The sequence below is a fragment of the Equus asinus genome, chromosome 25, assembly GCF_041296235.1.
Source record: "Equus asinus isolate D_3611 breed Donkey chromosome 25, EquAss-T2T_v2, whole genome shotgun sequence".
NCBI classification, from domain to species: domain Eukaryota; kingdom Metazoa; phylum Chordata; class Mammalia; order Perissodactyla; family Equidae; genus Equus; species Equus asinus.
The window spans coordinates 48,303,279-48,313,999 of NC_091814.1; the positions used below are offsets into that span (position 1 = coordinate 48,303,279).

At 38.1% G+C, this 10,721-nt stretch overlaps 1 protein-coding gene across 2 annotated transcripts in view; it reads right to left on the reverse strand.

The window, feature by feature from the left end:
• Nucleotides 1–10,275, reverse strand: part of KLHL20 (kelch like family member 20) — a 54,947-nt gene extending 44,672 nt beyond the window's left edge. Inside the window, exons 1-2 of one of the 2 annotated variants that reach the window (XM_014852885.3) lie at nucleotides 10,131–10,275; nucleotides 9,160–9,223 (exon numbers count right to left, since the gene is read on the reverse strand). In XM_014852885.3, the coding sequence (XP_014708371.1) occupies nucleotides 9,160–9,182 (23 nt within the window). In that variant the 5' untranslated portion in view covers nucleotides 9,183–9,223; nucleotides 10,131–10,275. The remainder of the gene's footprint in view (nucleotides 1–9,159; nucleotides 9,224–10,130) is intronic. The other variant, XM_014852886.3, reaches the window with a different exon arrangement.
• Nucleotides 10,276–10,721: the final 446 nt, after the last annotated feature.

Below are 10,721 nucleotides of genomic sequence, written 5' to 3' on the forward strand. Positions count from 1 at the left end.
TGACCTGAGTTTTGAAGTTCCAAGTCACAAGGGCCAAGAGGTAGAAGGAGAAGGAAAGAATATCTCTCATTTTGGGATTGCTCTAAGATTTGTTGTTGCTGTTTTTTGGTGGCTTTTGGGTGGGGTGATGGCTGTAGCTTAGGGAGCTACTCGTGTATATAGACTTTGGAAGTCTGTAATTTGGGCATCTCCTATATATTTAAGTATGTGTTACCTGAACGGTGTTAAATGACACACTCTTGAGAGGCTATAATAATTCTTTTCCTTTAAAAAGGGAGATGAAAACAAGGGGGGGGGATCTATAAATTTCTTAAATTTGATAAACACTGCATTATAGGATCAGGGTATACATGTAAGTGTTTGAATATTTTACAGGTTGATGTTCTCCACAAGTCTTTAAATATGAAAACTGCCCTTTCTTGATTGGCATAATCTGTGATCCAGCTTGAAGAGTGGAGATGTAGGCTTGGAACAGAATGGATCATCAGATCATCTAACGTAATACTCTCCTTTAACAGAAGAAGAAGCTGATTTGGTTAGGTGACTTGCTCAAAATCATGAAGCTTTCAGTAGTAGAGCAGATCTCCTGAAGCTTTTGGATAAACTACAGCTGTCTCCTGAAGTACTGCAAATATTCAATAACTCTTCTTCATGTGAATGCTGGGGGTGGCAGTGGTAGGATTATTTAACAATTCAAAATAAGATTTTGTTTTTTTTCTTATGGATTATCCAAATTTCTATACAACTCTTTTTTTAAAGCTCAGGAACCTGCACTAATGTAGATTTTTTGGATCCAGTCATCATAAAGAACATACCGGTGAACTATTGGAAGAGCCAAGTAACTTGGTAAAAATGCCTACAAAGTGAATTTCAGGTTTAAGAAAGTAAGTATAACAATAACAAAATTGAACCTAAGTCTTTTCTAGCTAAACATAACTGGGATGGTCTAAGAAATTTTCAGAATTATCTTTAAATATTTCTAAAATATAGTCAAGTTTATTACCTTTTCAAAAGTTATTCTAGATAATATATGAGAAACAAATTTATACCTTATATTCATATTTCATATGTAGAAATTCAGGTGCTAACTTACCAGGTAAATGCCACAAACTTAAATTATTGACAAATAATTAGAACTAAGATATCTGGATTTTCATAATCATCACACTGTATCTATCAACATGCAGAGAAAAGAGAGAATCTATTCCTCTCAGTTAAGATGGTAATTATTCTTTTAACATAACAAATATTTACTAACTGCATATAATTTATAAAGTATTTAGTTATGAACTGAGGAAAATCAAAGGAATATAAAGAGGCAATCAGGAAAACTAATTATCTAGAAGAAAAGATACATGAATAACCAGAAAGAGGGCAACTAGGATAAAAAGTGTGGTTCAGAAAGGCAAAATTTGTCAAGTATTTGTTTATACTGGAAAGATCCTAGATGTGACTGGATCTCATCCTAGATGAGCAGTCAGGTTGCTACATAGGTGTGTATTTTCTTGTGAAGTAGGAATATTACATTGGGTTTTTCTGGAGCTTTGGTGAAATATCCTACACCCATGCTCCACATCATTATATTTCTATTTCTGATTCTATACTCACTAAGCAGTCTTCTACTAAATAATCTTTCCAAAGTTATTATGTTATTTAAAAGGGAGGTAGGTGACTCCAGCACTCTGATCACTGGGTTTTAGGCCAGCTTCATGTGTGTCTCAGAGACTAATCATCTATGACTAGATTGAGATAGTCTAACATCCGTCCTGCAAGGGATGGTATCAGTTTACTACCCCCAAAGCTGTAGCACCGATGAGAACTACAGTAGTATAATAAAGTCCTAGTGTTGGAAGAGTCCCCTGGGAAGGAGAGGAGAATCTAAAAGGACATTTTGGGAAGAAGAAACCAGATTAACACTACAAAGGCATAACCAGAAAACAAAGAACATGATTATTCCTTTCTCCAATAGCAACTTGTTTTCCCAAAGTACTTATAAATTCGATCTTTTTATGTTTGTCCTCAGCTCACAGGTGATTCTGTATTCTAGAGTACAAGCTCTTCATAATTCCTGACATCTGGAAGAAACAGCACTGTTTATGCTTGACAATTTAACGACTGAAACATAAAGCTGAGCAGTTAAAGGATAATTTTTACCACCCACATAAACAATCAAGTAAGCTTTTAACCACGGAGCTTAATGGCACCTGTACACAGTAGATGCTGAAAGAATAAACTGCAAGTTAACGGTGGTACAATTAAGCTTCTTTAAAAAAGAATCATCCTTAAAGACAAGCCCAATTCAAAAATCCCTATTATAATACTGACATTGCAGATTGAAATTGAAGCCTTTTTGTTGCAACCTTAATTATGTACATAAAGATGGTACTGTTGAATCGGATATAAACAACTTTTTATTTCACCTATGTACAATATGGAAGCTAATTTCTAAATATCTACTTTTTTCTTTTAAAAGTATACTATAGCAAAAAAAACCTGTTCTTTATTATTGCATTAGTATAGATTCTGACTTTCACAAATGGGTTCTTCCTATACTCACTAACTGTGGTTTGCAAACTTGGAAGGAATTCTTTTATATATGATCATCCTCCAAAGTTCTGTCCTCTCTGCTCTCTATACAGATTCTTGGGAGAGCTCATCTAATCTCCTGGTTCCCATCCCCCATATGCGAAAGGATCTTTATCTCCTACCTGGATAAGTTCTGAAATTGGATCCATATGAATGTCTCATCATCACTCAAACTCAATATATCTCAATGATAGATCTAAAACGGACTCCTTGATTCTCTACCTTCCCCTACATGTCTCTTCTCTAGTCTTCCCTAGATGAATAAAAGACAATTTCATTCTTCTAGTCACTCATATCACAAATCTTGGAGCTCCTTTCCTTCCACACACCCTCAAACTCAATCCATCGGCAATTTCCTGTCATTCTACCTCCAAATAATATGTGGAATCCAGCTATTTCTCTACATCTCCAACAGCCTCACTCTAATTCAGGCTATCCTCACACCTTTTTTATATTATATATATTTCAATGGCAGTGGCCAATGAAAGTGAAGAAAGAGACAGCAAGTATGAAGTATTTCTAGAAAGAAGGTTGACGGTGAAAAGAAGACACATACAGTACTATGTCTGCTTAAAGAGGGGAAAGACTGGAAAATGATTATATGCTGATGCGAAGAACCAGAGGAGGGAGAAGTTTAAAAGTGTAAGTAAAGTGGGAGAGAATAAATGACGCAGCAAGACGCTTGAAGAGTGGGAGTATACAGAACCAAAATACACAGGAATGGATCTTAGACAAAAGGAAGAAAGGCTCACCGCAAGAGATCAGAGTAAGGGAGTGGGAGGGAAGATAACATGGAAACATACATTTATTTTGGGGTAAGGAGGCATCAGGAGCTTCGAGAAGTTCATACATGCTGGTCTCTTATTTTTTCTGTGAAGTTGGGAGTCGGGGGTGATATCTTTGTGTGCTGCGAGTGAGTGCAGTGGTAACAGGATCACGAGAAGAATGAGTAAGGATGTGAAATAGTTGCTGTGAGGAATGAGTAAGCATTGACTAGGGACTCAGAGAAACACTGTTGGCCCGAATGATATTAAAGACTCTAAATATAGTAGTATGAATTCCCAGTGGCTGGTTTTATCTAGCAGTAATCAATAGCCCAAAGCAGAGAATATAAATGCCTGTATTAATCTACAGTTGGGAAACACCATGGACAAACCAGGGAGTTGAGTGACGGCCAGAAAATGGTTGAAGTGGCTGTGGAAGTGAACTGTGTGAAAACAGAGGGGGTAAAGGCACATTGATTTTGACTGTATCCAAGAACTGACAGAGTGGTCATTCAAGAGGTTATGGTCAGCAAACAAGTTATTGGGGGGGCTGGCTGGTGGGGTGGTGGTTAAGTTTGTGTGTTCCACTTTGGTGGCCCTGGGTTCACCAGATCAGATCCCGGGTGTGGACCTATGCATCGCTTATCAAGCCATGATGTGGCAGGTGTCCCACATATAAAAGAGGAAGACAGGCGGCTGATGTTAGCTCAGGGCTACTCTTCCTCAAAAATAAAATAAAATAAAAAGTTATTAGGACTTATGATTTCAGAGAGATTTTTTTCTGAGTGATAGTAGAAATGAACTGTTGAAGTAAGTGATGGTGAAAGTCACAAGAATTTAGGAAGTCAAGGAAATCCAGGCTAGGTAAATGGATGGGTCATTCCCATGAATATTGATATCTCCTAAAACAATAGTGAGGAGAATAATGAAATCATGTGCATATAGGGAGCAAAAACCAAAGAACAAGTCAAATATCTTAAATATACTTCACGTTTACCAAAGGAATGTTATAATTTTTGGTACCTCCCTAAGTAAATAACATTTCCACCCACCCCAAATATGTGAGTCAACTTCAAATTTCAGGGCTATCATGTCACACATTCCTTAGATCTTCTTCTCAAAAAGTACTACTCTTAATTGAGGAAAGAGTCATTTTCTGTAAGTGGCTAAGATAATTTGAAATTAAGCACAAAAAAAGTTTAGAAAACATAGTATCTGCTTCTAAAGCAGTTATAATCAAGTTTTATCTTAGTCCAAAGACCTGCAGAATCTTTCCTTAGCCTGGAATTGTGCTCCCATCTAAATGAACATCTCTCCTTTTATACTTCAAAAACTTTGTTTTAATTTGGAAATGAATAGCCTGCTCTTAAAAAAAAAGACTCAGCCAAATTGACCCTTATTCAAAGTCCTAAACACACTTGAATAGAGAGAGCTAAAGATCTGAGTATACAACTCCCTAAGGAAATAACATCTGAAAGTGCCAGTTCTGCTTATTAGAAAGGCACCCTCTAGGCACTACATTCCATACCTGGTTCCATCCCCGAAAGCCAAGCTGTTAACCTCTTAATCTGTAAATAGGCCATGAAAGCTTCAGCCCCAAGACATCTCATGACTCCTTATTGTATAAAATGAGTGTCAGCATTTGTGCCTTGGCCCACCAATCAATGCAAGATGAAGGAGGAAGGGCAAATGGCCATGCAAGCAAGCTGGTCTCCCTTTATGTCAGGAAAGCAAAGCCTTCCTGGGATACCTCTCAGTAACTTCCACGGACATCTCACTGGCAGCACTGTGTTACACAGCCATCCCAAAATGCATAGAAGATTAAGATATCAAGCATAATATTTAATTTTCTTGTGTCTATACAGTAGAGGGAGGAAAGGAAGGAGAGGTGTTGAGCGAGCCAATCTTCAGCGCATGCCACACCAAGGAACAGCCAAACCAAGCAGGTATATGTTATACTACTATTTTTAAGCATACCTTTTAGATTGACTAGAATAAACAGGAAATTCTAAAGATATGAGAGCTGAATGGGATTTTTTTGTCTTTTGAAGTTGAACTCAAGGAGAAGCTCATCTGATCTTCACCGTGACTGAAAATTATCAACAAAAACTCTAGATACAGTTAAATAAAACAAGACCCAAAGAACCTAAAGCTTCTTACCCATTTTAGAATCTTTACTTGAAGGCTCTACCTTAAACATCCTGGGACTCCCCGGGTTCTGTCTTTGGCATCCTCCTTTTCTGTTCTACCCTCACTCATGTCTACAACTTCAAGAACCTTTTGCATACTGATGACTCACGATTTTTTTTTTTAATCTTCAGCCCAAACCGCTCTTCTGCCCCAGACCCACATTCCAATTACATGCTAGCTCTCTCTATCTGGGTGTTTCCTAGACAGAATAATCTTAAGGTGCGAGAAAGAGAATCTATTCTTGGCTTACTGAAACCTGTTCTTCTTCCTGTATTTTTGATCTCATCACATCAGCACGTAGTTTCCCAAGCGGAAACCTTTGGAGTCATTTATATCATTACTTCCTCAAATCCTTTTGATTTTACTGTTAAACAAACACTCAATTCCATCCTCTCCTCTCAATCCCCAATACCACAGATCTACTTCAGGACCTCATCAGCTTTCATCTAAACTACCACAATTCCTTTAAACTAGTTTCTTTGCCATCAATTTCTTCCCTTTTTTCTAGTCCACACCCTACCTTCCTAAATATCAGCCCAAAGAACAAATCTAACCTGTATAACAATGTCCACAGGCTCTTAAATACCTAAAGGCTAAAGCCAAACTCTTTCCCATGGTTGTAGCCTCATCGCCCGTATTTTTTCTCCCTTTCCCCTTCTTATTCTGTCACATTCTCTACATTCCAGATATACTTACGATTCCATACATCTCATATACTTCCAGGTCTTGGTGTCTTTTTTTTTTTTTTTTGGTACAGCTGTTCCTTCTGTTTATGGTGTCTTTTATTATCTTTCTTCTTTAAATTTTTATCCTTTAAAGTACATTCTTTACTTTAAAGCAAATTCTCACTCTCTCTAGAAGACACAACTTAAATATCACCATCTCTATGAAGCTTTCCTCATCTCCTCAGAGCAGAGGTTCCTTCCTCCATGTTTTACATCCCTATTAAAATCCTGTTCTTGTTGTATTATGGTGTCTGTTTACATGTCTTTCCATCACTTCATCTGTATATATGCAGTATACAGGTAAAGAACAAGTACTATATAAATGTTTGATGAATGAATAAACCAATTCCTAATAAAATCAGGCTCAGTTTCCTGTTTATATATTTAAGGAAAGATAGAAGAATTACATTGCAAATGTCTTAGCGTCTCTAAATGAAATAAATGGTTAAAAAATAATATCTTGGGAAACAGGCACACTGTTGGTAGGCTGTAGAATGGTACAATCTCTAAGGAGGGGATTTGTCAATATCTACCAAAATTTTAAAATGAACATACTTTGTGGGCAATTTTGCACCTACAAATTTATTCTATGCTTACACATCTGGGCAAAAACCATCTACAAGGATATTCGTTATAGAATGAGTTGTAGCAGCAAAACATCTGAAATAACTTAAAAGTCTCTCAAAAGGACTGGTTAACTATGGTACCTAAAGACAATGGAATACTATGTAACTATTAAAAAGAATAAGGTGGGTCTATATGTATTTGTCACAATCTACAAGATAATTTGTGAAGTGAAAAAAGAAAGATACAGAAGAATACACATGATATGCTGACATTATGTTTTTAAAAAAGGGGAGATAGTCTATATATGCTTGTATATGCAGTACAATGTCTGTGAAAGAAGGCATAAGAAACTGTTTACAGGGGTTCCCTCTGGAGAGGAAAACTGGGAGCTGGGGTCAGCATTGGGAGACTTACTTTTCATTGACTATCCTATTTTACCTTTAAATTTTGTATCACGTACACATAATAGCTAGTTAAATAAATGAATGAAGCTTTACTAGTAAAACGCCAATCAATTTCATAAAACTTTATAACTAAGCATTAGAATACCTTTAACAACAATTTTCAATCTTGTCTTGTTTATAGTTTTTTTTTTCTTTTTTTGTAGAGTAAAAGTGTGCAGAACCATTCAGTCATTCAAACAATTATTCAGTGATCATTAGGTGCCAGGGATGCAAAGATATAGAAGACTCAGAGCTCATGCTCTAGTAGGGAGAATGAACATGGAACATTATGTCAAATAATCTCGATATAAAGAGTTACTTCTCATTCAAAGCTTCTCCAATAGCTAAGAATAAACCCAACATTACTTTCCAGATATTGCCTTCTAGGTTGCAGCAGCAAGAATGATAGCCCAACAAGGAAAGGTAGGGAAGTATGACCATGACTTAATGTAGGCAGCAAGTAAAAGTAAAACCAGAGAGCAATGGGTAGGCCAGGCTCTGGCCAAGTGAGGGGGATGAAGAAAGAGCTGTACCTAACAATTAATGGCACCAAAAGTCTCCAACACTATTTTGAATAACTAGTGGTATTACATAATAGAGCAAGAAAAGAAAAAAGGGTAGGTATGAGTGATTAGCGAATATTTTATATAGAAATTACTGATAAACCAAAAACATTCCTACGCTGTGCCTTCTCTTTCTAAAAAATAATATGTTCTTATTTTAGCAATTACATAAGATATGACATTTATGGAAGCTAAGGATGAAAAGCAATCAGTGGTTTTTTGCAATCATGTTAAAAGTTGATGTGATGAAGCATTTAATATATGTATTGTTAACTTCACATATTTTCAGTCAAATGTTATTCCTACTGTAGAGTAAGATATAAACAAGATAATGGCATTCTTACATCCAAAACATCTTTTCATCTGGGGATATAAAGTATTTGCAAGCATTCATTAATTTCCAATATCCTGGTCAGATACAATACAGAATTAAACTGGGGCACAGAGAAGATGAACAGCTCAAGGTCAATTAAAAAATCAGTAACAGATCTGGAAAAAGATATATATTCTGGTTCTTGCTTTTGGTTCTAAGTCATACTCCCATCATAAAATGTTTCTTCTCTTAAAAGGGCATGCCAGAGCTGTTTATCTGTGATGTTGAATAACAAATGATTAAATACAGTTCAATCAATGTAAAATGAGTTTTAAAAATGAAGAAATAAAACTGGGCTGATTTTGTTTCAACAACAATTTTAGTCCTATTTGTTAGAACAGATTGAGAAAGAGGCTTACTGAATTCTGGGGATGGGATGGCCTATAATTGTCTATATTTTCCCACTATTGTTGTATTTTTCCACATACTAAGTTATAATGTCCAATGCCTTTTTTAGTCCTAAAACAATATTCTCTGCAATGCAGCTACTTTGACAGAACAAATGTATTATTGAACATCAATGAAATAATCAAAATCATAATTAGACATTCAGTACAGTGTATTATAAATAATCATTATTCTTATATGGCAACAGAACCCTCTACATTCTATAAGGAATTGAAGACTATAATAAATCCAAATAGTAGCATAATACACTTAGAGACTATTACAAAAAATTACTAAGCAAAAAGGAAAATTTAAATGTTAACAATTACATAAAATTCATAGCACTCTTTATAAATCTAAGTTCTATATTTTACTCTATTAAAAAAGCTATTAATTCCTGATATTACTTTTGATTTATTTTAGAACAGGACTCATTAGTTCCAAGCAGAATTTGGTAAGATTTGAAAACTTCAAAAAAAAAAAAAATTTAAACGAAGCCCTGAATTATTACGTGCTGAATTTCAGTCAGTGAAACCGAAGATTTTCTTCCTAAATGCCTACCTGCGCATTGGCTTTCCTTCCATGCACCATGAAAAGTACCCTTCACCACACTCTAAAGCCGAACCTAAGACAACAGAAAAGCAGTAACTTAATAAAAACTATTTCTGATCCTTCCAGTGACAATCTCTATAGAATCATTTCGTTCAGCGGTAAAAAATTTTATATCCTACTATACCACAGGCCTTTTGCAGATGCACAATCATAACCTTTACCTATAAGATGACTATCCTTACTCTAAATGCTAAAATGACTGTACGTGAGGGGGAGCAAAGGGCGCCGTTTAGGTTAGTCTTGTCTCTCTTCAAAAAGTGCTTGGCGACATTTAACTTTGACTTCACCATCATGTATACCTACAGAGCATTCACCAGATACCCACAGCAGTACTAACAAGATAGATCGGATAGGGAACATGCTGGTGTCGCAAGGGATCTGAAAGCTGTTAACTTGTCCCGAAGTGACAGGAGCAGGAGGAAGTATTTGCCTTTAAAAACAAACAACTCCGCTTCCGACGGACCGGGCAGCTCGAACAGGGCAGAGAAACTAGGGCTCCAGACTAACATTCTCTTTGCGAGCCCTTCTCTCAGTCCCTGAAACAAAGTCCACCACCCACTTGGCAGGATCTCGCTAGGACCCGAGGGTGAAATGGGACGCACGTACCCATTTCCTTTCCCCGAATTCCAACCTCTGTCTGGGAAAGCTGTCCAGGCTGCGGAACCTCAGAGCCCCCAGGCAGAGCAGCCCAGCCCCTTCCCCGGCCCCGGGGTAGGGCTGTCAGCCAGCCGTAGTGCAGTCTGGTGCCCCGTGAGGCCCAGTCCCAGCGCCCCAGCAGCCCCTTGTCGCCGCTGACTGACAGGCAGCGGGCAAAGCACGGCTCCTACCCTACCGGGCAGCTCGCTAACTTGGGACCGCAGATTTGCAAAGCGAGCCTCGGGCGCTGTCCTCTGTCCCGTGCTCCGCGGCGGCTAACTCACCGGCTCTGACACTTTCTTCTGTGCCGCAGCCTCCCCCGCCTCCTCCACCTGCCGCCCGCTCTCTGCCTCCTCCTCGGCCGCCGCTAGCGCACGCAGGATGCCGCTCCTCGAACTATTTCCTCCCCACCCCTTTCCCCTCTTCAGCAGCAGGAAGTGGTCCTGTTCCTAAATCGTTCCCCTTGGAACCCACATATCCTGCCAAGAGGTTCCGGGGCGGCTCAGAAAGTAGCCGGGCCCTTTGCTGGAGGTTCGGGTAATCTCAAATACTGCCTGTTCTCGTATGCAGTTCCTTGTATTCCGAGGGTGACCACTTGGCGAGTTCACTGCTGAACTGGCAGTAGTTGAATACTGAAGCTTCCTCCTTTCTTCTTTGTTTTCCCCACCAGAAGGCAATAGAAAGATAGGACTAGTCACGGAATTTTTATTTATTTGTAGCCAGTGGGTCTCCTCTTGGCACAATCTTGCCCCTACTTGTAGATTGAATGATTGATGCATGCATACATGGGGTCCACACATATTTATTAGGCCCCTACTATGTGCAAGCTGCTGAGGATACACAGCCGAATCAGGAATAGACCCAATCTTCCAGAT